Source organism: Scyliorhinus torazame, chromosome 23 (assembly GCF_047496885.1).
Source record: "Scyliorhinus torazame isolate Kashiwa2021f chromosome 23, sScyTor2.1, whole genome shotgun sequence".
NCBI lineage: Eukaryota > Metazoa > Chordata > Chondrichthyes > Carcharhiniformes > Scyliorhinidae > Scyliorhinus > Scyliorhinus torazame.
Window position 1 is genome coordinate 69,596,256 of NC_092729.1, and position 26,468 is coordinate 69,622,723.

The window sequence follows — 26,468 nt, forward strand, 5'->3', positions numbered from 1 at the left end:
CTCTGTGTGTGTCCCTCGCTCTCTGTGTATGTCCCTCGTTCTCTGTGTGTGTCCCTCGCTCTCTGTGTGTCCCTCGCTCTCTGTGTGTCCCTCGCTCTCTGTGTGTCCCTCGTTCTCTGTTTGTGTCCCTCGCTCTCTGTGTGTCCCTCGCTCTCTGTGTGTCCCTCGCTCTCTGTGTGTCCCTCGTTCTCTGTGTGTCCCTCGTTCTCTGTGTGTTTCCCTCGCTCTCTGTTTGTGTCCCTCGCTCTCTTTGTGTGTCCCTCGCTCTCTGTGTGTCCCTCGCTCTCTGTGTGTCCCTCGCTCTCTGTGCATCCCTCGTTCTCTGTGTGTGTCCCTCGCTCTCTGTGTGTGTCCCTCGCTCTCTGTGTGTCCCTCGCTCTCTGTGTGTGTCCCTCGCTCTCTGTGTGTCCCTCGTTCTCTGTTTGTGTCCCTCGCTCTCTGTGTGTGTCCCTCGCTCTCTGTGTGTCCCTCGTTCTCTGTGTGTCCCTCGCTCTCTGTGTGTGTCCCTCGCTCTCTGTGTGTGTCCCTCGCTCTCTGTGTGTCCCTCGTTCTCTGTGTGTGTCCCTCGTTCTCAGTGTGTGTCCCTCGCTCTCTGTGTGTGTCCCTTGCTCTCTGTGTGTGTCCCTCGTTCTCTGTTTGTGTCCCTCGCTCTGTGTGTGTCCCTCGCTCTGTGTGTGTCCCTCGCTCTCTGTGTGTGTTCCTCGATCTCTGTGTGTCCCTCGCTCTCTGTGTGTGTCCCTCGCTCACTGTGTGTGTCCCTCGCTCTCTGTGCATCCCTCGCTCTCTGTGTGCCCCTCGCTCTCTGTGTGTATCCCTCGCTCTCTGTGCACCCCTCGCTCTCTGTGTCCCTCGCTCTCTGTGTGTCCCTCGCTCTCTGTGTGTCCCTCGCTCTCTGTGTGTCCCTCGCTCTCTGTGTGTGTCCCTCGCTCTCTGTGTGTGTCCCTCGCTCTCTGTGTGTGTCCCTCGCTCTCTGTGTGTGTCCCTCGCTCTTTGTACGTCACTCGCTCCCTGTGCATCCCTCGCTCTCTGTGTGTCCCTCGCTCTGTGTGTCTCTCGCTCTCTGAGTGTCCCTCGCTCTGTGTGTCCCTCGCTCTCTGTGCGTCCCTCGCTCTGTGTGTCACTCGCTCTTTGTGTCCCTCGCTCTGTGTGTCCCTCGCTCTCTGTGCGTCACTCGCTCTCTGTGTGTCCCTCGCTCGCTGTGTGTCTCTCGCTCGCTGTGCGTCCCACGCTCTCTGTGTGCCCCTCGCTCTCTGTGCATCCCCCGCTCGCTGTGTGTCCCTCGCTCTCTGTTGTGACCCTCGCTCTCTGTGTGTCCCCCGCTCGCTGTTTGTCCCTCGCTATCTGTATGTCCCTCGCTCTCTGTGTGTCCCTCGCTCTCTGTGTGTCCCTTGCTCTCTGTGTGTCCCCCGCTCTCTGTGTGTCCCTTGCTCTCTGTGTGTCCCCCGCTCTCTGTGTGTCCCTCGCTCTCTGTGTGACCCTCGCTCTCTGTGTGTCCCTCGCTCTCTGTGTGTCCCTCGCTCTCTGCGTGTCCCTCGCTCACTGTGTGCCCCTCGCTCTTTGTGTGTCCCTCGCTCTCTGTGTGTCCCCCGCTCTCTGTGTGTCACTCGATCTCTGTGTGTCCCTCGCTCTCTGTGTCCCTCGCTCTCTGTGTCCCTCGCTCTCAGTGCCCATCGCTCTCTGTGTGTCCCTCGCTCTATGTGTCCCTCGCTCTCTGTGTGTCCCTCGATCTCTGTGTATCCCTCGCTCTTTGTGCGTCACTCGCTCTCTGTGCGCCCCTCGCTCTCTGTGTGTCCCTCGCTCTCTGTGTGTCCCTCGCTCTGTGTGTCCCTCGCTCTTTGTGTCCCTCGGTCTTTTGTGTCCCTCGCTCTCTGTGTCCCTCGCTCTCTGTGCGTCCCTCGCTCTCTGTGCGTCCCTCGCTCTCTGTGCGTCCCTCACTCTGTGTCCCTCGCTCTCTGTGTGTCCCTCGCTCTGTGTGTCCCTCGCTCTCTGTGCGTCCCTCGCTCTGTGTGTCCCTCGCTCTTTGTGTACCTCGCTCTCTGTGTCCCTCGCTCTGTGTGTGTCCCTCGCTCTCTGTGTGTCCCTCTCACTCTGTGTATCCCTCGCTCTGTGTGTCCCTCGCTCTCTGTGTTGCCCTCGCTCTCTGTGTGTCCCTCGCTCTCTGTGCGTCCCTCGCTCTGTGTGTCCCTCGCTCTTTGTGTCCCTCGGACTTTTGTGTCCCTCGCTCTCTGTGTCCCTCGCTCTCTGTGCGTCCCTCGCTCTCTGTGCGTCCCTGACTCTGTGTCCCTCGCTCTCTGTGCGTCCCTCGCTCTGTGTGTCCCTCGATCTCTGTGCGTCCTTTGCTCTGTGTGTCCCTCGCTCTTTGTGTACCTCGCTCTCTGTGTCCCTCGCTCTGTGTGTGTCCCTCGCTCTCTGTGTGTCCCTCTCACTCTGTGTGTCCCTCGCTCTCTGTGTGTGCCCCTCGCTCTCTGTGTGCCCCTTGCTCTCTGTGCGTCCCTCACTCTCTGTGTGTCCCTCGCTCTCTGTGCATCCCTCGCTCTCTGTGTGTCCCTCGCTCTCTGTGTGTCCCTCGCTCTCTGTGTGTCCCTCGCTCTCTGTGTGTCCCTCGCTTTCTGTGTGTCCCTCGCTTTCTGTGTGTCCCAAGCACTCTGTGTGTCACTCGCTCTCTGTGCATCCCTCGCTCTCTGTGCGTCCCTCGCTCTCTGTGTGTGTCCCTCGCTCTCTGTGCGTCCCTCGCTCTCTATGTGTCCCTCGCTCTCTGTGCATCCCTCGCTCTCTTTGTGTCCCTTTCTGTGTGTCCCTCGCTCTCCGTGCGTCCCTCGCTCTCTGTGCGTCCCTCGCTCTCTGTGTGTCCCTCGCTCACTGTGTGTCCCTCGCTCTCTGTGTGACCCTCGCTCTCTGTGTGACCCTCGCTCTCTGTGTATCCCTCGCTCTGTGTGCCCCTCGCTCTCTTTATGCCCCTCGCTCTCTGTGTGACCCTCGCTCTCTGTGTATCCCTCGCTCTGTGCGTCCCTCGCTCTCTATATGTCCCTCGCTCTCTGTGCATCCCTCGCTCTCTTTGTGTCCCTTTCTGTGTGTCCCTCGCTCTCCGTGCGTCCCTCGCTCTCTGTGCGTCCCTCGCTCTCTGTGTGTCCCTCGCTCTCTGTGTGTCCCTCGCTTTCTGTGTGTCCCAAGCACTCTGTGTGTCACTCGCTCTCTGTGTATCCCTCTCTCTGTGTGTCCCACGCTCTGTGTGTCCCTCGCTCTCTGTGTGTCCTTCGCTCTGTGTGTCCCTCGCTCTGTGTGTCCCTCGCTCTCTGTGCATCCCTCGCTCTCTGTGTGTCCCTAGCTCTCTGTGCGTCCCTCGCTCTCTGTGTGTCCCTCGCTCTCTGTGTGTCCCTCTCTGTGTGTCCCTCGCTCTCTGTGTGTCCCTCGCTCTCTGTGCATCCCTCGCTCTCTGTGCATCCCTCGCTCTCTGTGTATCCCTCGCTATCTGTGCGTCCTTTGCTCTCTGTGCGTCCCTCGCTCTGTGTGTCCCTCGCTCTTTGTGTACCTCGCTCTCTGTGTCCCTCGCTCTGTGTGTGTCCCTCGCTCTCTGTGTGTCCCTCTCACTCTGTGTATCACTCGCTCTTTGTGCGTCACTCGCTCTCTGTGCGCCCATCGCTCTCTGTGTGTCCCTCGCTCTCTGTGCGTCCCTCGCTCTGTGTGTCCCTCGCTCTTTGTGTCCCTCGGACTTTTGTGTCCCTCGCTCTCTGTGTCCCTCGCTCTGTGTGTGTCCCTCGCTCTCTGTGTGTCCCTCTCACTCTGTGTGTCCCTCGCTCTCTGTGTGTGCCCCTCGCTCTCTGTGTGCCCCTTGCTCTCTGTGCGTCCCTCACTCTCTGTGTGTCCCTCGCTCTCTGTGCATCCCTCGCTCTCTGTGTGTCCCTCGCTCTCTGTGTGTCCCTCGCTCTCTGTGTGTCCCTCGCTCTCTGTGTGTCCCTCGCTTTCTGCGTGTCCCTCGCTTTCTGTGTGTCCCAAGCACTCTGTGTGTCACTCGCTCTCTGTGCATCCCTCGCTCTCTGTGCGTCCCTCGCTCTCTGTGTGTGTCCCTCGCTCTATGTGCGTCCCTCGCTCTCTATGTGTCCCTCGCTCTCTGTGCATCCCTCGCTCTCTTTGTGTCCCTTTCTGTGTGTCCCTCGCTCTCCGTGCGTCCCTCGCTCTCTGTGCGTCCCTCGCTCTCTGTGTGTCCCTCGCTCACTGTGTGTCCCTCGCTCTCTGTGTGACCCTCGCTCTCTGTGAATCCCTCGCTCTGTGTGCCCCTCGCTCTCTTTATGCCCCTCGCTCTCTGTGTGACCCTCGCTCTCTGTGTATCCCTCGCTCTGTGTGCCCCTCGCTCTCTTTATGCCCCTCGCTCTCTGTGTGACCCTCGCTCTCTGTGTATCCCTCGCTCTGTGCGTCCCTCGCTCTCTATGTGTCCCTCGCTCTCTGTGCATCCCTCGCTCTCTTTGTGTCCCTTTCTGTGTGTCCCTCGCTCTCCGTGCGTCCCTCGCTCTCTGTGCGTCCCTCGCTCTCTGTGTGTCCCTCGCTCTCTGTGTGTCCCTCGCTTTCTGTGTGTCCCAAGCACTCTGTGTGTCACTCGCTCTCTGTGTATCCCTCTCTCTGTGTGTCCCACGCTCTGTGTGTCCCTCGCTCTCTGTGTGTCCCTCGCTCTGTGTGTCCCTCGCTCTGTGTGTCCCTCGCTCTCTGTGCATCCCTCGCTCTCTGTGTGTCCCTAGCTCTCTGTGCGTCCCTCGCTCTCTGTGTGTCCCTCGCTCTCTGTGTGTCCCTCTCTGTGTGTCCCTCGCTCTCTGTGTGTCCCTCGCTCTCTGTGCATCCCTCGCTCTCTGTGCATCCCTCGCTCTCTGTGTATCCCTCGCTATCTGTGCGTCCTTTGCTCTCTGTGCGTCCCTCGCTCTGTGTGTCCCTCGCTCTTTGTGTACCTCGCTCTCTGTGTCCCTCGCTCTGTGTGTGTCCCTCGCTCTCTGTGTGTCCCTCTCACTCTGTGTATCACTCGCTCTTTGTGCGTCACTCGCTCTCTGTGCGCCCATCGCTCTCTGTGTGCCCCTCGCTCTCTGTGCGTCCCTCGCTCTGTGTGTCCCTCGCTCTTTGTGTCCCTCGGACTTTTGTGTCCCTCGCTCTCTGTGTCCCTCGCTCTCTGTGCGTCCCCCGCTCTCTGTGCGTCCCTCACTCTGTGTCCCTCGCTCTGTGTGTCCCTCGATCTCTGTGCGTCCTTTGCTCTCTGTGCGTCCGTCGCTCTGTGTGTCCCTCGCTCTTTGTGTACCTCGCTCTCTGTGTCCCTCGCTCTGTGTGTGTCCCTCGCTCTCTGTGTGTCCCTCTCACTCTGTGTGTCCCTCGCTCTCTGTGTGTGCCCCTCGCTCTCTGTGTGCCCCTTGCTCTCTGTGCGTCCCTCACTCTCTGTGTGTCCCTCGCTCTCTGTGTGTCCCTCGCTTTCTGTGTGTCCCTCGCTCTCTGTGTGTCCCTCGCTTTCTGTGTGTCCCTCGCTCTCTGTGTGTCCCTCGCTTTCTGTGTGTCCCTCGCTCTCTGTGTGTCCCTCGCTCTCTGTGTGTCCCTCGCTCTCTGTGTGTCCCTCGCTTTCTGTGTGTCCCTCGCTTTCTGTGTGTCCCTCGCTTTCTGTGTGTCCCTCGCTCTCTGTGTGTCCCTCGCTCTCTGTCTGTCCCTCGCTTTCTGTGTGTGTCCCTCGCTCTCTGTGTGTCCCTCGCTCTCTGTGTGTCCCTCGCTCTCTGTGTGTCCCTCGCTCTCTGTGTGTCCCTCGCTCTCTGTGTGTCCCTCGCTTTCTGTGTGTCCCTCGCTTTCTGTGTGTCCCAAGCACTCTGTGTGTCACTCGCTCTCTGTGCATCCCTCGCTCTCTGTGCGTCCCTCGCTCTCTGTGTGTGTCCCTCGCTCTCTGTGCGTCCCTCGCTCTCTATGTGTCCCTCGCTCTCTGTGCATCCCTCGCTCTCTTTGTGTCCCTTTCTGTGTGTCCCTCGCTCTCCGTGCGTCCCTCGCTCTCTGTGCGTCCCTCGCTCTCTGTGTGTCCCTCGCTCACTGTGTGTCCCTCGCTCTCTGTGTGACCCTCGCTCTCTGTGTATCCCTCGCTCTGTGTGCCCCTCGCTCTCTTTATGCCCCTCGCTCTCTGTGTGACCCTCGCTCTCTGTGTATCCCTCGCTCTGTGTGCCCCTCGCTCTCTTTATGCCCCTCGCTCTCTGTGTGACCCTCGCTCTCTGTGTATCCCTCGCTCTGTGCGTCCCTCGCTCTCTATGTGTCCCTCGCTCACTGTGCATCCCTCGCTCTCTTTGTGTCCCTTTCTGTGTGTCCCTCGCTCTCCGTGCGTCCCTCGCTCTCTGTGCGTCCCTCGCTCTCTGTGTGTCCCTCGCTCTCTGTGCGTCCCTCACTCTCTGTGTGTCCCTCGCTCTCTGTGTCTCCCTCGCTTTCTGTGTGTCCCAAGCACTCTGTGTGTCACTCGCTCTCTGTGTATCCCTCTCTCTGTGTGTCCCTCGCTCTGTGTGTCCCTCGCTCTCTGTGTGTCCCTCGCTCTCTGTGTGTCCCTAGCTCTCTGTGCGTCCCTCGCTCTCTGTGTGTCCCTCGCTCTCTGTGTGTCCCTCGCTCTCTGTGTGTCCCTCGCTCTCTGTGCGTCCCTCGCTCTCTGTGTGTCCCTCGCTCTCTGTGTGTCCCTCGCTCTCTGTGCATCCCTCGGTCTCTGTGCATCCATCGCTCTCTGTGTATCCCTCGCTCTCTGTGTGTCCCTCGCTCTCTGTGTCCCTCGCTCTCAGTGTGTCCCAAGCACTCTGTGTGTCACTCGCTCTCTGTGCGTCCCTCGCTCTCTATGTGTCCCTCGCTCTCTGTGCATCCCTCGCTCTCTTTGTGTCCCTTTCTGTGTGTCCCTCGCTCTCCGTGCGTCCCTCACTCTCTGTGCGTCCCTCGCTCTCTGTGCGTCCCTCGCTCTCTGTGTGTCCCTCGCTCTCTCTGCGTCCCTCGCTCTCTGTGCGTCCCTCGCTCTCTGTGTGTCCCTTTCTGTGTGACCCTCGCTCTCTGTGCGTCCCTCGCTCTCTGTGTGTCCCTCGCTCTCTGTGTGTCCCTCGCTCCCTCTGCGTCCCTCGCTCTCTCTGCGTCCCTCGCTCTCTGTGCGTCCCTCGCTCTCTGTGTCCCTCGCTCTCTGTGTGTCCCTCGCTCTCTCTGCTTCCCTCGCTCTCTCTGCGTCCCTCGCTCTCTCTGCGTCCCTTGCTCTCTCTGCATCCCTCACTCTCTCTGTGTCCCTTGCTCTCTCTGCGTCCCTCGCTCTCTGTGCGTCCCTCGCTCTCTGTGTCCCTCGCTCTCTGTGTCCCTCGCTCTCTGTGTCCCTCGCTCTCTGTGTGTGTCCCTCGCTCTCTGTGTGTCCCTCGCTCTCTGTGTGTCCCTCGCTCTCTGTGTGTCCCTCGCTCTCTGTGCGTCCCTCGCTCTCTGTGTGTCCCTCGCTCTCTGTGTGTCCCCCGCTCTCTGTGCGTCCCTCGCTCTGTGTGTCCCTCGCTCTGTGTGTCCCTCGCTCTGTGTGTCCCTCGCTCTGTGTGTCCCTCGCTCTGTGTGTCCCTCGCTCTGTGTGTCCCTCGCTCTCTCTGCGTCCCTCGCTCTCTCTGCGTCCCTTGCTCTCTCTGCGTCCCTCGCTCTCTGTGCGTCCCTCGCTCTCTGTGTCCCTCGCTCTCTGTGTCCCTCGCTCTCTGTGTGTGTCCCTCGCTCTCTGTGTGTCCCTCGCTCTCTGTGTGTCCCTCGCTCTCTGTGTGTCCCTCGCTCTCTGTGCGTCCCTCGCTCTCTGTGTGTCCCTCGCTCTCTGTGTGTCCCTCGCTCTCTGTGCGTCCCTCGCTCTGTGTGTCCCTCGCTCTGTGTGTCCCTCGCTCTGTGTGTCCCTCGCTCTGTGTGTCCCTCGCTCTGTGTGTCCCTCGCTCTGTGTGTCCCTCGCTCTCTCTGCGTCCCTCGCTCTCTCTGCGTCCCTCGCTCTCTCTGCGTCCCTCGCTCTCTCTGCATCCCTCACTCTCTCTGTGTCCCTTGCTCTCTCTGCGTCCCTCGCTCTCTCTGCGTCCCTCGCTCTCTGTGTCCCTTGCTCTCTGTGTCCCTCGCTCTCTGTGTGTGTCCCTCGCTCTCTGTGTGTCCCTCGCTCTCTGTGTGTCCCTCGCTCTCTGTGTGTCCCTCGCTCTCTGTGTGTCCCTCGCTCTCTGTGCGTCCCTCGCTCTGTGTGTCCCTCGCTCTGTGTGTCCCTCGCTCTGTGTGTCCCTCGCTCTGTGTGTGTCCCTCGCTCTCTGTGTGTCCCTTGCTCTCTGTGTGTCCCCCGCTCTCTGTGCGTCCCTCGCTCTGTGTGTCCCTCGCTCTCTGTGTGTCCCTCGCTCTCTGTGTGTCCCTCGCTCTCTGTGTGTCCCTAGCTCTCAGTGTGTCCCTCGCTCACTGTGTGCCCCTAGCTCTTTGTGTGTCCCTCGCTCTCTGTGTGTCCCCCGCTCTCTGTGTGTCACTCGATCTCTGTGTGTCCCTCGCTCTCTGTGTCCCTCGCTCTCTGTGTCCCTCGCTCTCAGTGCCCATCGCTCTCTGTGTGTCCCTCGCTCTATGTGTCCCTCGCTCTCTGTGTGTCCCTCGATCTCTGTGTATCCCTCGCTCTTTGTGCGTCCCTCGCTCTGTGTGTCCCTCGCTCTCTGTGCGCCCCTCGCTCTCTGTGTGTCCCTCGCTCTCTGTGCGTCCCTCGCTCTGTGTGTCCCTCGCTCTTTGTGTCCCTCGGTCTTTTGTGTCCCTCGCTCTCTGTGTCCCTCGCTCTCTGTGCGTCCCTCGCTCTCTGTGCGTCCCTCGCTCTCTGTGCGTCCCTCACTCTGTGTCCCTCGCTCTCTGTGCGTCCCTCGCTCTGTGTGTCCCTCGATCTCTGTGCGTCCTTTGCTCTCTGTGCGTCCCTCGCTCTGTGTGTCCCTCGCTCTTTGTGTACCTCGCTCTCTGTGTCCCTCGCTCTGTGTGTGTCCCTCGCTCTCTGTGTGTCCCTCTCACTCTGTGTATCCCTCGCTCTTTGTGCGTCACTCGCTCTCTGTGCGCCCATCGCTCTCTGTGTGTCCCTCGCTCTCTGTGCGTCCCTCGCTCTGTGTGTCCCTCGCTCTTTGTGTCCCTCGGACTTTTGTGTCCCTCGCTCTCTGTGTCCCTCGCTCTCTGTGCGTCCCTCGCTCTCTGTGCGTCCCTCACTCTGTGTCCCTCGCTCTCTGTGCGTCCCTCGCTCTGTGTGTCCCTCGATCTCTGTGCGTCCTTTGCTCTCTGTGCGTCCGTCGCTCTGTGTGTCCCTCGCTCTTTGTGTACCTCGCTCTCTGTGTCCCTCGCTCTGTGTGTGTCCCTCGCTCTCTGTGTGTCCCTCTCACTCTGTGTGTCCCTCGCTCTCTGTGTGTGCCCCTCGCTCTCTGTGTGCCCCTTGCTCTCTGTGCGTCCCTCACTCTCTGTGTGTCCCTCGCTCTCTGTGCATCCCTCGCTCTCTGTGTGTCCCTCGCTCTCTGTGTGTCCCTCGCTCTCTGTGTGTCCCTCGCTCTCTGTGTGTCCCTCGCTTTCTGTGTGTCCCTCGCTTTCTGTGTGTCCCAAGCACTCTGTGTGTCACTCGCTCTCTGTGCATCCCTCGCTCTCTGTGCGTCCCTCGCTCTCTGTGTGTGTCCCTCGCTCTCTGTGCGTCCCTCGCTCTCTATGTGTCCCTCGCTCTCTGTGCATCCCTCGCTCTCTTTGTGTCCCTTTCTGTGTGTCCCTCGCTCTCCGTGCGTCCCTCGCTCTCTGTGCGTCCCTCGCTCTCTGTGTGTCCCTCGCTCACTGTGTGTCCCTCGCTCTCTGTGTGACCCTCGCTCTCTGTGTATCCCTCGCTCTGTGTGCCCCTCGCTCTCTTTATGCCCCTCGCTCTCTGTGTGACCCTCGCTCTCTGTGTATCCCTCGCTCTGTGTGCCCCTCGCTCTCTTTATGCCCCTCGCTCTCTGTGTGACCCTCGCTCTCTGTGTATCCCTCGCTCTGTGCGTCCCTCGCTCTCTATGTGTCCCTCGCTCTCTGTGCATCCCTCGCTCTCTTTGTGTCCCTTTCTGTGTGTCCCTCGCTCTCCGTGCGTCCCTCGCTCTCTGTGCGTCCCTCGCTCTCTGTGTGTCCCTCGCTCTCTGTGTGTCCCTCGCTTTCTGTGTGTCCCAAGCACTCTGTGTGTCACTCGCTCTCTGTGTATCCCTCTCTCTGTGTGTCCCACGCTCTGTGTGTCCCTCGCTCTCTGTGTGTCCCTCGCTCTGTGTGTCCCTCGCTCTGTGTGTCCCTCGCTCTCTGTGCATCCCTCGCTCTCTGTGTGTCCCTAGCTCTCTGTGCGTCCCTCGCTCTCTGTGTGTCCCTCGCTCTCTGTGTGTCCCTCTCTGTGTGTCCCTCGCTCTCTGTGTGTCCCTCGCTCTCTGTGCATCCCTCGCTCTCTGTGCATCCCTCGCTCTCTGTGTATCCCTCGCTATCTGTGCGTCCTTTGCTCTCTGTGCGTCCCTCGCTCTGTGTGTCCCTCGCTCTTTGTGTACCTCGCTCTCTGTGTCCCTCGCTCTGTGTGTGTCCCTCGCTCTCTGTGTGTCCCTCTCACTCTGTGTATCACTCGCTCTCTGTGCGCCCATCGCTCTCTGTGTGTCCCTCGCTCTCTGTGCGTCCCTCGCTCTGTGTGTCCCTCGCTCTTTGTGTCCCTCGGACTTTTGTGTCCCTCGCTCTCTGTGTCCCTCGCTCTCTGTGCGTCCCTCGCTCTCTGTGCGTCCCTCACTCTGTGTCCCGCGCTCTCTGTGCGTCCCTCGCTCTGTGTGTCCCTCGATCTCTGTGCGTCCTTTGCTCTCTGTGCGTCCGTCGCTCTGTGTGTCCCTCGCTCTTTGTGTACCTCGCTCTCTGTGTCCCTCGCTCTGTGTGTGTCCCTCGCTCTCTGTGTGTCCCTCTCACTCTGTGTGTCCCTCACTCTCTGTGTGTCCCTCGCTCTCTGTGTTTCCCTCGCTCTCTGTGTGCCCCTCGCTCTCTGTGTGCCCCTTGCTCTCTGTGCGTCCCTCACTCTCTGTGTGTCCCTCGCTCTCTGTGCATCCCTCGCTCTCTGTGTGTCCCTCGCTCTCTGTGTGTCCCTCGCTCTCTGTGTGTCCCTCGCTCTCTGTGTGTCCCTCGCTTTCTGTGTGTCCCTCGCTTTCTGTGTGTCCCAAGCACTCTGTGTGTCACTCGCTCTCTGTGCATCCCTCGCTCTCTGTGCGTCCCTCGCTCTCTGTGTGTGTCCCTCGCTCTCTGTGCGTCCCTCGCTCTCTATGTGTCCCTCGCTCTCTGTGCATCCCTCGCTCTCTTTGTGTCCCTTTCTGTGTGTCCCTCGCTCTCCGTGCGTCCCTCGCTCTCTGTGCGTCCCTCGCTCTCTGTGTGTCCCTCGCTCACTGTGTGTCCCTCGCTCTCTGTGTGACCCTCGCTCTCTGTGTATCCCTCGCTCTGTGTGCCCCTCGCTCTCTTTATGCCCCTCGCTCTCTGTGTGACCCTCGCTCTCTGTGTATCCCTCGCTCTGTGTGCCCCTCGCTCTCTTTATGCCCCTCGCTCTCTGTGTGACCCTCGCTCTCTGTGTATCCCTCGCTCTGTGCGTCCCTCGCTCTCTATGTGTCCCTCGCTCACTGTGCATCCCTCGCTCTCTTTGTGTCCCTTTCTGTGTGTCCCTCGCTCTCCGTGCGTCCCTCGCTCTCTGTGCGTCCCTCGCTCTCTGTGTGTCCCTCACTCTCTGTGCGTCCCTCACTCTCTGTGTGTCCCTCGCTCTCTGTGTCTCCCTCGCTTTCTGTGTGTCCCAAGCACTCTGTGTGTCACTCGCTCTCTGTGTATCCCTCTCTCTGTGTGTCCCTCGCTCTGTGTGTCCCTCGCTCTCTGTGTGTCCCTCGCTCTCTGTGTGTCCCTCGCTCTCTGTGCGTCCCTCACTCTCTGTGTGTCCCTCGCTCTCTGTGTCTCCCTCGCTTTCTGTGTGTCCCAAGCACTCTGTGTGTCACTCGCTCTCTGTGTATCCCTCTCTCTGTGTGTCCCTCGCTCAGTGTGTCCCTCGCTCTCTGTGTGTCCCTCGCTCTGTGTGTCCCTCGCTCTGTGTGTCCCTCGCTCTCTGTGCATCCCTCGCTCTCTGTGTGTCCCTAGCTCTCTGTGCGTCCCTCGCTCTCTGTGTGTCCCTCGCTCTCTGTGTGTCCTTCTCTGTGTGTCCCTCGCTCTCTGTGTGTCCCTCGCTCTCTGTGCATCCCTCGCTCTCTGTGCATCCCTCGCTCTCTGTGTATCCCTCGCTCTCTGTGTGTCCCTCGCTCTCTGTGTCCCTCGCTCTCTGTGTGTCCCAAGCACTCTGTGTGTCACTCGCTCTCTGTGCGTCCCTCGCTCTCTATGTGTCCCTCGCTCTCTGTGCATCCCTCGCTCTCTTTGTGTCCCTTTCTGTGTGTCCCTCGCTCTCCGTGCGTCCCTCACTCTCTGTGCGTCCCTCGCTCTCTGTGCGTCCCTCGCTCTCTGTGTGTCCCTCGCTCTCTCTGCGTCCCTCGCTCTCTGTGCATCCCTCGCTCTCTGTGTGTCCCTTTCTGTGTGACCCTCGCTCTCTGTGCGTCCCTCGCTCTGTGTGTCCCTCGCTCTCTGTGTGTCCCTCGCTCTCTGTGTGTCCCTCGCTCTCTCTGCGTCCCTCGCTCTCTCTGCGTCCCTCGCTCTCTGTGCGTCCCTCGCTCTCTGTGTCCCTCGCTCTCTGTGTGTCCCTCGCTCTCTCTGCTTCCCTCGCTCTCTCTGCGTCCCTCGCTCTCTCTGCGTCCCTCGCTCTCTCTGCATCCCTCACTCTCTCTGTGTCCCTTGCTCTCTCTGCGTCCCTCGCTCTCTGTGCGTCCCTCGCTCTCTGTGTCCCTCGCTCTCTGTGTCCCTCGCTCTCTGTGTGTGTCCCTCGCTCTCTGTGTGTCCCTCGCTCTCTGTGTGTCCCTCGCTCTCTGTGTGTCCCTCGCTCTCTGTGTGTCCCTCGCTCTCTGTCCGTCCCTCGCTCTGTGTGTCCCTCGCTCTGTGTGTCCCTCGCTCTGTGTGTCCCTCGCTCTGTGTGTCCCTCGCTCTGTGTGTCCCTCGCTCTGTGTGTCCCTCGCTCTCTCTGCGTCCCTCGCTCTCTCTGCGTCCCTCGCTCTCTCTGCGTCCCTCGCTCTCTCTGCATCCCTCACTCTCTCTGTGTCCCTTGCTCTCTCTGCGTCCCTCGCTCTCTCTGCGTCCCTCGCTCTCTGTGTCCCTTGCTCTCTGTGTCCCTCGCTCTCTGTGTGTGTCCCTCGCTCTCTGTGTGTCCCTCGCTCTGTGTGTGTCCCTCGCTCTCTGTGTGTCCCTCGCTCTCTGTGTGTCCCTCGCTCTCTGTGCGTCCCTCGCTCTGTGTGTCCCTCGCTCTGTGTGTCCCTCGCTCTGTGTGTCCCTCGCTCTGTGTGTGTCCCTCGCTCTCTGTGTTTCCCTTGCTCTCTGTGTGTCCCCCGCTCTCTGTGCGTCCCTCGCTCTGTGTGTCCCTCGCTCTCTGTGTGTCCCTCGCTCTCTGTGTGACCCTCGCTCTCTGTGTGTCCCCCGCTCGCTGTTTGTCCCTCGCTATCTGTATGTCCCTCGCTCTCTGTGTGTCCCTCGCTCTCTGTGTGTCCCTCGCTCTCTGTGTGTCCCTCGCTCTCTGTGTGTCACTCGATCTCTGTGTGTCCCTCGCTCTCTGTGTCCCTCGCTCTCTGTGTCCCTCGCTCTCAGTGCCCATCGCTCTCTGTGTGTCCCTCGCTCTATGTGTCCCTCGCTCTCTGTGTGTCCCTCGATCTCTGTGTATCCCTCGCTCTTTGTGCGTCACTCGCTCTCTGTGCGCCCCTCGCTCTCTGTGTGTCCCTCGCTCTCTGTGCGTCCCTCGCTCTGTGTGTCCCTCGCTCTTTGTGTCCCTCGGTCTTTTGTGTCCCTCGCTCTCTGTGTCCCTCGCTCTCTGTGCGTCCCTCGCTCTCTGTGCGTCCCTCGCTCTCTGTGCGTCCCTCACTCTGTGTCCCTCGCTCTCTGTGCGTCCCTCGCTCTGTGTGTCCCTCGATCTCTGTGCGTCCTTTGCTCTCTGTGCGTCCCTCGCTCTGTGTGTCCCTCGCTCTTTGTGTATCTCGCTCTCTGTGTCCCTCGCTCTGTGTGTGTCCCTCGCTCTCTGTGTGTCCCTCTCACTCTGTGTATCCCTCGCTCTTTGTGCGTCACTCGCTCTCTGTGCTCCCCTCGCTCTCTGTGTGTCCCTCGCTCTCTGTGCGTCCGTCGCTCTGTGTGTCCCTCGCTCTTTGTGTATCTCGCTCTCTGTGTCCCTCGCTCTGTGTGCGTCCCTCGCTCTCTATGTGTCCCTCGCTCTCTGTGCATCCCTCGCTCTCTTTGTGTCCCTTTCTGTGTGTCCCTCGCTCTCCGTGCGTCCCTCGCTCTCTGTGCGTCCCTCGCTCTCTGTGTGTCCCTCGCTCACTGTGTGTCCCTCGCTCTCTGTGTGACCCTCGCTCTCTGTGAATCCCTCGCTCTGTGTGCCCCTCGCTCTCTTTATGCCCCTCGCTCTCTGTGTGACCCTCGCTCTCTGTGTATCCCTCGCTCTGTGTGCCCCTCGCTCTCTTTATGCCCCTCGCTCTCTGTGTGACCCTCGCTCTCTGTGTATCCCTCGCTCTGTGCGTCCCTCGCTCTCTATGTGTCCCTCGCTCTCTGTGCATCCCTCGCTCTCTTTGTGTCCCTTTCTGTGTGTCCCTCGCTCTCCGTGCGTCCCTCGCTCTCTGTGCGTCCCTCGCTCTCTGTGTGTCCCTCGCTCTCTGTGTGTCCCTCGCTTTCTGTGTGTCCCAAGCACTCTGTGTGTCACTCGCTCTCTGTGTATCCCTCTCTCTGTGTGTCCCACGCTCTGTGTGTCCCTCGCTCTCTGTGTGTCCCTCGCTCTGTGTGTCCCTCGCTCTGTGTGTCCCTCGCTCTCTGTGCATCACCGGGAATGTGTGGCATTGTTGATAATTTTAAACAGCAGTTTCGAGCCAGAAACATACTGTGTGTCTGCAGTAAAAAGAACTTTATGGGGCCAGAACCGAAATCTTTCTGTCCTCACTGGCTGCAGGTGAGGCCCCAGAGGACTGGAAAAACCTATTGTTGTTCTTTTGTTCATGAAGGGTAGCAAGATTAATCCAGGAAATTACAGGCCGGTTTGCCTTCCGTCAGTAGTAGCGAAATTCTTGCTGTGGATTCTCCGAGACAGGATTTGCTCCAATTTCTAAACAAGTGGACGTATGAGCGAGAGGCTGCATGGTTTTGTGAAGTCACACGGGGTCAGAGGTGAGCTGATGAGGTGGATACAGAACTGGCTCGGTCACAGACGACAGACAGTAGCAAAGGAAGGGCGCTTTACTGAATTTCTCCAATCCTGGTCGTTTGTGCATCCCCCATATGCATTGCTTCATCGTTCTGAGTTTAACCTTCTGTTCCCTCGGCCGTTTTCCCTGGAATGCCCCCGAAAACCTTTTCCACTTTCTATCATGTTTCCCAATCCCTCTATAAAAATAACACACGCAAAGCTTCACACATTCCGGTGCAACACTCACTCTCTCCCACACACACACATGTGTCGTAGTCGGCACCCCATCCACCACCTTCGACGTTTTTTCCTCCACCATCGGCACACGGTGGCGGGACCACGTAAATTCTGAAAAAAGTGGACTCAAAGAAACCACCAAGCTCCTTCGCCAAAACCTTGCAAACACACGTCTTCTACGAGAACTGCACGGGCAGGATGGGGACACAAGCATTTGCTCCAAATCCACATTCACGTGGATCTATATCGGCTGTTACTTCGCTGCAGCTGGGTGAAAGTTTGGAACTCCCTCACTAACAGCACTGTGGATGTGCCTACTCCACACGGACAACAGCCGTTCTAGAAGGTGGTACACCTCCATATTCTCATGGACAATTAGAAATGGCCAATTAACATGCTTGCTCACGTCCCATTAATGCATTTTTCAAAAACCTGAAGTCATATCCAAGTTATATTTATTCAAAGTCCCCATCAAGTGCTGGGGTACATTTTTAATTGCATTGAAGGCGGTTTTAAATGCTTATGTTGGAGCTACTGCTGATGATTGTACAACAGCCATCTCGAGTTGACGCGGTCATGTCAGTGAGTTCAGTTCCCATCAGCAAACACCAGTTGACGCTGTGCAGACGTCTCCTTTCTCTTGTGTGGTCAGGAAGCTTCTGAGTTGCAGGTCTGTCTTTCTCTTGTGTCATGAAGAATTCTCCAAACGTAATGCTGCAATAGTCAGGAAAGGTCAATCAAAAATCCAGAGGAGACCGAACAAATCAGATAGTGCGATTTTGTCGTTGACAGGATGTGGGCGGAATTGATGGCATCAGCATTTGTTGTCAATCCCTGGAACTGAGTGGCATTGTGGGCCACTATTAACAGCAGTTCAGAGCCAATCACAATGCTGCGTGCCTGCAGTAAAAAGTCAGCCTGGCAGTTTTAGAGGGGAGGTTACCTTCGGGCCTCAGTGCACCAAATATATATTTGCAACAAAGCTCTGTCTGAGATTATCTGGGTCACATTGAGATCAAAAAGGAGGAGGTGTTGGGCGTCTTGAAAAACGTTCAGGTAGGTAAGTCCCCACGGCCTGATGGGATCTCCCCAGGAACCTGAGGGAGGCGGTAGGAAACTTTCTGAGGCCTTGTCTGAATATTTGTACTTTTCCCTGGCTGCAGATGAGTCCCCAGAGGACTGGAGAATAGCGAATGCTGTTCCTTTGTTTAAGAGGTGCAGCAAGAATAATCCAAGAAATTATGGGCCAGTGACATCCACGTCTGGTAGGGAATCTTTTGGAAAGGATTCTTCCAGACAGGATTCACTCCCATTTATGAAGCGAGTGAAGCAGAGGCAGCATGGTTTTGTGAAGCGGAAGTCATGTCTCACTAACTTGATCGAGTTTTTCGAGACGTGACGAAGGTGATTGGTTTAGGGAGGGTCGAAGATGTTGTCTACATGGACATTAGTAAAGCCTCTGGAAAGGTCACTCGGGGCAGACTGGCGCAGAGGAGTGAAGTCGCACGGGTTCAGAGGTGAGCTGGTCAGGTGGATACAGAACTGGCTCGGTCATAAAAGACAGGGAAGCAGTGGAAGATGCACATCTAAATGGTGGGCTGTGACGAGTGGTGTTCCGCATGTTGTTTACTGTTTGTAGTATAAATAAATGATTTAGAGGAACATTTAACTGGTCTCATCAGCAAATTTGCGGAAGACGCAACGTTTGGTGGGATTGCGCATAGCGATGAGCAGCAGGGTGTATATCGGTTTTGGGGGAGGGATGACAGATGGAGTTAAATCGGGATATATGTGAGGTGATGCATTTGGAATGTCTAATTCCGTGGGAAATAACAGTAAATGGTAGAACCCTTAGGACAGACAGATGTATCTGGGTGTACAGGCCCAACGTCACGGAAAATGCAACACAGGTGGAGAAGGTAGTTAAGAAGGCATACAGCATGCTTGTGTTCAACGGCCGGGACACTGAGTATAAACATAGGCAAGTCGTGCTGCAGTCGCATAGAAGCTTAGTAGGCCAAGCTTGGAATATAGGTTTCAATTCTGTCGCCATACTACCAGAAGGACGTGGAGGCTTTGGCGAGGTATAGAAGAGTTTTACCAGGACGCTCCCTGGTATGGAGGGCATTACAAAGAACAAAGAAATGTACAGCACAGGAACAGGCCCTTCGGCCCTCCAAGCCCCGTGCCGACCATGCTGCCCGACTAAACTACAATCTTCTACACTTCCTGGGTCCGTATCCCTCTATTCCCATCCTATTCATGTATTTGTCAAGATGCCCCTTAAATGTCCCTATCGTCCCTGCTTCTACCACCTCCTCCGGCAGCGAGTTCCAGGCACCCACTACCCTCTGCGTAAAAAACTTGCCTCGTACATCTACTCTAAACCTTGCCCCTCTCACCTTAAACCTATGCCCCCTAGTAATTGACCCCTCTACCCCGGGAAAAAGCCTCTGACTATCCAATTAGCTATGAGGTTGGATAAACTCAGTTTGTTCTCACTGGAATGATGGAGGTCGAGGGTCGACCTGGTAGAAATCTACAAAATTATGAGGGGCATGGACAGCGTGGATAGTCAGAAGTTTTTTTCGAAGTGTGGAAGAGTCAGATACTAGGGGACATAGGTATAAAGTGCAAGGGGCAACATTTTGAAAGGTGAGCGAGGGAAGGTGTTTTTGCACAGTTGTGCCTGGAACTATCTGCCAAAGGGGACGGAAGCAGGTACGATAGTGACTTTTAAAAATACATGAATGGGATGGTAATAGAGGGCGACGGACCCCGGAAATACAGAAGGTTTCAGGTTAGATGGACAGCATGGTTGGCGCAGGTGGGTCATTAATCTGTGAAATTCTCTTTCGGACAAGGGCGTGGATGCAGCATCATTGAATATATCCAAGGCTGAGATCTGCAACTTATTTTACGAGACAAGGGATTCAAAGGTTAATCGGCTGGACTGGGAAGGGTGGGGGTAGTCAGGATCAGATACGAATAGATCAGGAATGACCTTATTGAATGGCGTAATAGGATTATATTGGCCTGCTGCTGAGCTGCAGTTTCCTATGTTTCTCAGTCTGTGGGGAGTAAACAAAGGTGGATTGCAAAGTGGGTCTCGAACTCTCATATTCCCCATCCATTCTGCCGGTGAGATTAGAATTGTCCCCTTGGTGAGGTTTGATCTACCTCGCATTGATTACAGGAAAATCTACCACAGGTATCATTCTGCCTAGCGCTGATTTCATCTGTGTGAAATCACTAAGGATCTCACCTTAGGTGCATTTTAAAAAATATATGTATTTAGCGCCTAGCCCACAATGTAAGAGTCAACCACATGGTGATGACCATCATGCAGGCCAGCCTAGGTAATGACAGTGGAAGTTCAGGCGCAGTAACTCTGTGGTTAGGGAGGGCAGATTTAGCACTTATGCCGGAGTCCAGGGTTCAATTCAAGCCTTGAGTAACTGTTGGGTTGGAGTTTGCACATTCTCCCCGTGTGTGCGTGGGTTTCCTCCGGGTGCTCCGGTTTCCTCCCACAGACCAAATAGGTGCAGGTTAGGTGGATTGACCATGATAAATTGCCCCTTACTGTCCTCTTGTTCAGGGGGGTTATTGGCCTATGGGGATGGTGTGGTGCTGTGGGCCTAGGTAGTGTGCACTTTCATCCCTATGATGCAGACTCGAATAGGATCATAGAACATAGAACGATACAGCGCAGTACAGGCCCTTCGGCCCACGATGTTGCACCGAAACAAAAGCCATCTAACCTACACTATGCCATTATCATCCATATGCTTATCCAATAAACTTTTAAATGCCCTCAATGTTGGCGAGTTCACTACTGTTACAGGTAGGGCATTCCACGGCCTCACTACTCTTTGCGTAAAGAACCTACCTCTGACCTCTGTCCTATATCTATTACGCCTCAGTTTAAAGCTATGTCCCCTCGTGCCAGCCATATCCATCCGCGGGAGAAGGCTCTCACTGTCCACCCTATCTAACCCTCTGATCATTTTGTATGCCTCTATTAAGTCTCCTCTTAACCTTCTTCTCTCCAACGAAAACAACCTCAAGTCCATCAGCCTTTCCTCATAAGATTTTCCCTCCATACCAGGCAACATCCTGGTAAATCTCCTCTGCACCCGCTCCAAAGCCTCCACGTCCTTCCTATAATGCGGTGACCAGAACTGTACGTAATACTCCAAATGCGACCATACCAGAGTTTTGTACAGCTGCAACATGACCTCCTGACTCCGGAACTCAATCCCTCTACCAATCAAGGCCAACACTCCATAGGCCTTCTTCACAACCCTATCAACCTGGGTGGCAACTTTCAGGGATCCTTCTGCACTATAGGAATTCTATTAACCTGTCCATGTTTGGACACTAAGGGGCAATTGAACATGGCCAATCCAACTGACCTGTGGGAGGAAACGGGAGCACCCGGAGGAAACCCACGCAGGCAGTCATCCTGCCAGAATCAAACCCTGGTCCTCGACTCTGTGAGGCAGTAGTGCTAACGTCTGCGCCACCCATCCACCCACCGTCCAGGGCCAGTTCTCAGCCACGATAACACATGAACTAAACCCACGTATCAATGTCTATTATTACTTCAGACGCTGTCCTGTTTTTGAGTGGTGCTAATCAACTGGGCTATTTTGACATTGATCACCGTAACTAGAAGACAGTTGGCAATCTGTTGGTTAAATAAATCGTTTTGAATAATTGCTTTTAAACTTCATTTTGGGGTTAAACTCAAAACAGATGATACAGCGCGTGAATTGGATGGGATTTGAGGTATGCTAGTGTGTGTATCCAGTTACCACTGTAAGACCCCAGTCTCATCATTCCTTTTGAAGATAAATACTCAGTTCATATCACCTTGTGCTAACAGCAATGACCCGGATTGACTAACATCTCTATTTGCGCAATAATGAAGTAACAGACATCGTGTTAGGTGATTGTTGCTTGTCTGAATCGAAAGTCACTATTTGGGGTCGGTGTGGTGAACATTAGTGAATGAACAACACACACTTCTATCGATTGACAGACTTAAATGTCCTCCTTGTTTTCCATTGGCCTCCACAGGTGAGACCACAGCACCGGTCCTGACAATGGAACCACCATGGGTGAGATTCCTGACTGGTGACAGAATCGTTCTCACATGCGATGCTGGAAGGCGTTCTCGCTCCAAGAATTATATATGGCATATAAGTGATCGGGGTGACAGACCTGGGGAGGAAAGTTATACCATCATGAATGCTTCAAAGAACGATAGTGGAGTGTATAAATGTAAAACCACAACAGATTCATCTGGTCCCAGCACCCCCTACAGCAACACCATTCACGTGAACATCACTGGTAAGTTAAGTTGCTCTCACTTTTACATCCGAACGTTTTATCAATTAACAATTGAATGGAGGAACTGTTCTGAAAAACTTTAGAAATTGGTGTCTGACAAAATATACCGACGAGGTGAATCCATCCCCTCCAATGTTGCTTCTTTGACAAGTGCAAGTTGAGATATCGTCGTCGATGATTAATCCCGGAAGGGAAGTCAACAGTAACTGATTTCCGATCACAACAGCTAACAGCACCGCAAGACCTATCCAGGGTCAGCCAGAGCTGTCGATTCCCTTCTGAATTGGCTCTTATCTCGGGGAATTAACGAGACCAGAAATTGGGCCTCCGTCCCTAAGCAGAGCAAATTGTATTCCACAAGCCCCCTGGGGAGAGCGATCGGATCGTTCCCGTGGTTCCGTGGTGCTTACAACGTCCGTCTCCCCAAAGGTCCACTGCTCATATGAGGAGTGGTTGAGGACACTCGATCTGTACTCAATGGAGTTTAGAAAGTCGAGGGGCGGGGCCGGGGCGGGGGGGGGAGGCGTATTGAAACTTACAGGATACTGTGAGGCCTGGGTAGCGTGGACGTGGAGAGAATGTTTCCACTTGTAGGAACAATTAGAAGCAGAGGACACCATCTCCGACTAAAGGGACGATCCTTTAAAACAGAGATGAGGAAGTATTTCTTCAGCCAGAGGGTGGTGGATCTGTGGAATCCTTGCCGCAGGAGGCTGTGGAGGTCAATTCACTGAGCTTCTATAAGACATAGGTAGGTCATGATTAATAAGGGGATCAGAGGTAGGAGAGGTGAGAAGGCAGGAGAATGGGGTTGAGAAAAATATCAGCCATGATTGAATGACGGAGCAGACTCGATGGGCCGACAGGCCTAATTCTGTGCTTATATCTTATCGTCTAAGTCCGTTCTCAGTGTTCAAGCCACTGGGTGGGTGGGGAGGGGGAGGGGGGGGTAATCGCGCCAGGCCAAGCGGGGCTGGAAAATGGTGAAATTGGTCCTGACGCTGTCTCCCTGCTTCAGCGGTTGTAGGTATTCCCACACCGTCCCCTCCCGTGTTTACGCCATGCAAGATACCGTTCCCGTCCATTCCATCATCGTTCCTAGTATCCCCAGTATCACTGTCTCCACAGGTTCAGACGTATAAAGTGTCTCCCGGTTGAACACCTCTGTCCTGCATCCGCCTGCTTCAATACTGCCTCTGGAGATCTGGATTCCTTTGCACTTTCCCGCCAATCTCGGGAACGCCAAACTAAGGCAGATTATCAACCTGCGGCCCATCAGCAGTTGTACCGATGCCGCTCTGGTCGTAATGTGTGGTGTGTTATGGTGGCTGAAGAAAAAAACATGCCAACCTCGTATCTACGGGTCGCATGGACTCTTTCTACAATTCCCTCTTGAAAGTCTGCCCTGCTCGTTCCGCCACAATGTTTGAGAAAGTTTGGTCTACGGCGGTTTGGATGTGCTTCACGAAGCGTGAAAATGTCTCGCTAGTAAATCTTTATCCATTATCTCCAGGATGCTAAGTCTATTAAATGAGAGGCCTACCTTCTCGGTGGCAGCCGTCGAACTGGTGGATGGCATACGTTGGATGTCTAACCTAAAGGTGGATTTAGCAGTAAGAGAAGGACAGAGTACTTCTCTGAAATTGGCTCTGGGGCACACACACACCGCCCGTCACTCTCCTCAATAAATTCACTTATTTTTTATAAAACATCTTACTTAAACAAGAGGAAGCAAGTTGTAACATGGTAAGTGTACTGGAAAGTGCACTTGGAACCAAATTGTGGCTAAACTAGCAAAGCACCTCCCTTTCACTGAGGAAATACCCGTGCAATTCGGGTCATTTTGAACCTTAAAGCTAGCCTAATTAATTATTAAATCCTAACTATATTAATTTCACTTATACCACAACCTTAAACTAAAACATTCTTCACCCTTAAGTATGGGCGACAGAACAAGGACCATAGCGCAATAGCTTATGTACCGCAAGGAAATGCTGAAAAAGAAATGAAACAAATAATTAAAGTACTAAAAAGCAGAGGTTAACCCTCGTACCCTTTGCATCATGATTTAATTAGAAAAATTAGGCGAAGAGACCTTGGGCGAAATTCTCCCCCAACGGCGGGATGCCCGCCGACTGGCGCCAAAGCCGGCGCCAATCAGACGGGCATCGCGCCGGCCGAAAGGTGCGGAAGTCTCCGCATCTTTGGCGGCCGAGCCCCAACATTGAGGGGCTAGGCCGACGCCGGAGGGATTTCCGCCCCGCCAGCTGGCGGAAATGGCGTTTGTTGCCCCGCCAGCTGGCGCGGAAATGCGGCGCATGCGCGGGAGCGTCAGCGGCCGCTGTCAGTTTCCCAGCGCATGCGCGGGAGCGTCAGCGGCCGCTGTCAGTTTCCCGCGCATGCGCAGTGGGGAGAGTCTCTTCCGCCTCCGCCATCCACACTATCAAGAATCTTACCATTAGCTCAGTACTCTGTCTTCCTGTTATTCCTTCCAAAATGAATCACCTCACACTTTTCCGCATTAAACTCCATTTGCCACCTCTCAGCTTATCTATGTCCCTCTGTAACTTGTAACATCCTTCCGCACTGCCCACAACTCCACCGACTTTAGTGTCATCTACAAATTTACTCACCCATCCTTGTACACCCTCCCCAGATCATTTATAAAAATGACAAACAGCAGTGGCCCCAAAACAGATCCTTGTGGTACACCACTAGTAACTGGACTCCAGTCTGAACATTTCCCATCAACCACCACCCTTTGTCTTCTTCCAACTAGCCAATTTCTGATCCACATCTCTAAATCACCCTGAATCACCATGCTTCCGTATTTTCTGCAATAGCGTACCGTGGGGAACCTCATCAAACGCTTTACTGAAATCCATATACACCACATCAACTGCTTTACCCTCATCCACCTGTTTGGTCACCTTCTCAAAGAACTCGATAAGGTTTGTGAGGCATGACGTAACCTTCACAAAACCGTGTTGACTATCTCTAATCAAATTATTCCTTTCCAGATGATTATACATCCTATCTCTTATAAACCTTTCCAAGACTTTGCCCACAACAGAATTAAGGCTCACTGGTCTATAGGTACCGGGGTTAACTACTCCCCTTCTTGAACAAGGGGACAACATTTGCTATCCTCCAGTCTTCTGGCACTCTTCCATAGAGATAATAACTCTGTTTGTCCTAGATCTAAGTTTCCACCCTAGCTCCCTGAATTCCTGCCTTAAATCCCTATCCCTTTTCCTACCTATGCCGTAGGTACCTATGTGGACCATGACTTGGGGCTGCTCCCCCTCTCCCTTAAGGATCCCGAAAACACGATCCGAGACATCGCGGCCCTGACACCTGGGAGGCAACACACCAACTTCGAGTCTCTCTGGTTCTCACAGAATTTCCTATCTATCCCCCTAACTGCGGAGTCTCCAATGACTAATGCTCTACTCCTCTCCCCCCCTTCCCTTCTGAGCAACAGGGACAGACTCTGTGCCAGAGGCCTGCACCCAATGGCTTACCCCTGGTAAGTCCCCCCCCCAAACAGTATCTAAATCTGAATACTTGTTACTAAGGGGAATAACCACAGGGAATCCCTGTACTGACTGCTTCCTCCCAGCCCCTCTCACCGTCACCCATCTATCTTGATTCTTCGGAGTATCTGCATCCCTGAAGCTTCTATCTATAACCACCTCTGCCTCCCGAATGATCCGAAGTTCATCCAGCTCCAGCTCCAGTTCCCTAACGCGGTGTCTGAGGAGCTGGAGATGGGAGCACTTCCCACAGATGAAATCAGCAGGGACACTGACGGCGTCCCTCACCTCAAACATTCTGCAGGAGGAACATTGCACTGCCTCCCCTGCCATCCCCTCTAGATAAAACAAGAAAAAGAAAAGAAGAGCTTCTCTGATATTCTCTCAACCCCTTAGGTTAGAGGAGATAAAGGGTGGGGGACACTACAAGTGTAGTGTCTCGGGTTTAGCAACCGCCCAACTTATACACAGGTACGAACAAATCTTCCCAGAAATTCCCACGGCCGTCTTCCTGCAGCTGCACAGGTAAGTATTTAAAGTTATTCTTACCTTTCCTACAGGCCCCTGGACACTGCTCCCCCGCCGAAAATCTGGAAGCTGTTTCTCCTGCTAGGTACGTATTTAATCATAGTAATACCACACTCGCACTACTCTTTCCCCGTGATCTGTCTGTTACCGTGTTCCTTCCATCTGCTGTGCACGGTCACTTTTGTTAATCAATCAATCCTACTGTCTGCTGTTCAGAATGAGATTATCACACAAAGAAACGAACTATGTCTCTCTGTATTACTGGCTATGTACTTAGATATCTCTGCTACATACCCTCCATCATTGAGGATTGTATGATTTTTGGATGTGGTCCAGGTTACTGAAGATTAGTTTGGGCCCATTGCCAATTTGGATGTACCAAACTCCCGACTGTACACCTCTGAATGATTGTTTTTCATATCCGGGACTTGGACGTCGCTGGTTAGACCAACATTTACTCCCATCCCTTGTTGCCTACAGAAAATTGCCTTCTTGAGATGTTGCAGTCCTTGAAATGTAGGTACAACCTATGGAGAGAGTTACAGCATTTTGCCCCAGTGACAGTGAGGGAAAGGTGATATATTTCCAAGCAAGGGTGGTGAGTAACTTGGAGGGAAACCTCCAGATGCTAGGGTTTCGTAAGTGTCTTCTGCTCTTGTACTTCGAGATGGTAGTGGTCGGGGTTTGGATTGCTATAAAAAATGTAATGTGTGATTATGTTTTAAGGAACGAGTGCCTGCCCTGTTGCTAATTTCCATTATTTCTATCCAATAGAGCCAGATCGCACAATGACCATTGAGACTCTTCCAGAAATTCTGTGGGTCAACGAAAATCTGCTATTAAGATGTCATTTCCCCTTCACGAAGGACGCCATTTACACATTTTACCGAGAAGGTTTTCGTTTGGGCGAGGCAACAGTTTCGAATGGAAGTGGTACATTTGAAATTCAGCGTGTTTCTGTGGAGGATAAAGGACGTTATCGCTGCGAATTGCACTTTGTTAACTTTCCCAATGGACCCATCTACTCATCAGCATATAAATTTGTGCACATTAAAGGTATGTGCCACTGTACATTAGCAACAAGTAAGAGAAAAAAAGCAAAGTTATTGGGAAAAAAGGAGGAATGTTTGGAAGGAAGAAACTGGGAAAGTGCAAATGGGGATGAACACGACAGTCCAATGTCTTTACCAAGCAGGCTAAATGGCGGGTTGCTTCATTGTTTAACACACACTTCTACCCAAGAGGCGGATGAAGAGGAATGCCCTGGACAGTCGCCAAGGTTTCCCCTTCATCTTCTGAAATATACAACCTTCTAAACACCTGTTTGAAGACATTACCTCTGACCATTGAATGCAGCTATTCGCTTTGTCGTTGGTGCACAATCGGCGCTGGCCGTCATTCTTAGAATTTGACCAATTATCCCTCCTCATTAAACGATTGCAAAGGGCTGAATTGCATGATCCACAATAGTTTATCGACAGTATTCCCCTCCTTTGAACAGAGGGATAATCCGTCACCCTTTAGTGAGAACCATGACTGATCTGGAGCTGTACGTTAGG

General features: G+C 54.7%; 1 protein-coding gene and 1 long non-coding RNA gene across 2 annotated transcripts in view; one reads left to right on the top strand and one right to left on the bottom strand.

Moving 5' to 3' along the window:
• Positions 1 to 26,468, bottom strand: part of LOC140399617 (uncharacterized) — a 295,698-nt gene that overhangs the window by 119,245 nt on the left and 149,985 nt on the right. The window lies entirely within an intron of this gene.
• Positions 15,150 to 26,225, top strand: LOC140399534 (high affinity immunoglobulin epsilon receptor subunit alpha-like). Its single transcript, XM_072489074.1, has 3 exons — positions 15,150 to 15,234; positions 20,573 to 20,845; positions 25,684 to 26,225. The coding sequence occupies exons 1-3, from the start codon at positions 15,189 to 15,191 to the stop codon at positions 26,223 to 26,225; spliced, it is 861 nt and encodes a 286-aa protein (XP_072345175.1). The 5' UTR covers positions 15,150 to 15,188.

Coding starts and splice junctions, on each gene's coding strand:
- LOC140399534 (XM_072489074.1), top strand. CDS start 15,189: ATGAGCGAGAGGCTGCATGGTTTTGTGAAGTCACACGGGGTCAGAG. Junction 15,235..20,572: donor GAAGTCACACGGGGTCAGAG/GTGAGCTGATGA, acceptor TGGCCTCCACAG/GTGAGACCACAGCACCGGTC. Junction 20,846..25,683: donor CATTCACGTGAACATCACTG/GTAAGTTAAGTT, acceptor TCTATCCAATAG/AGCCAGATCGCACAATGACC.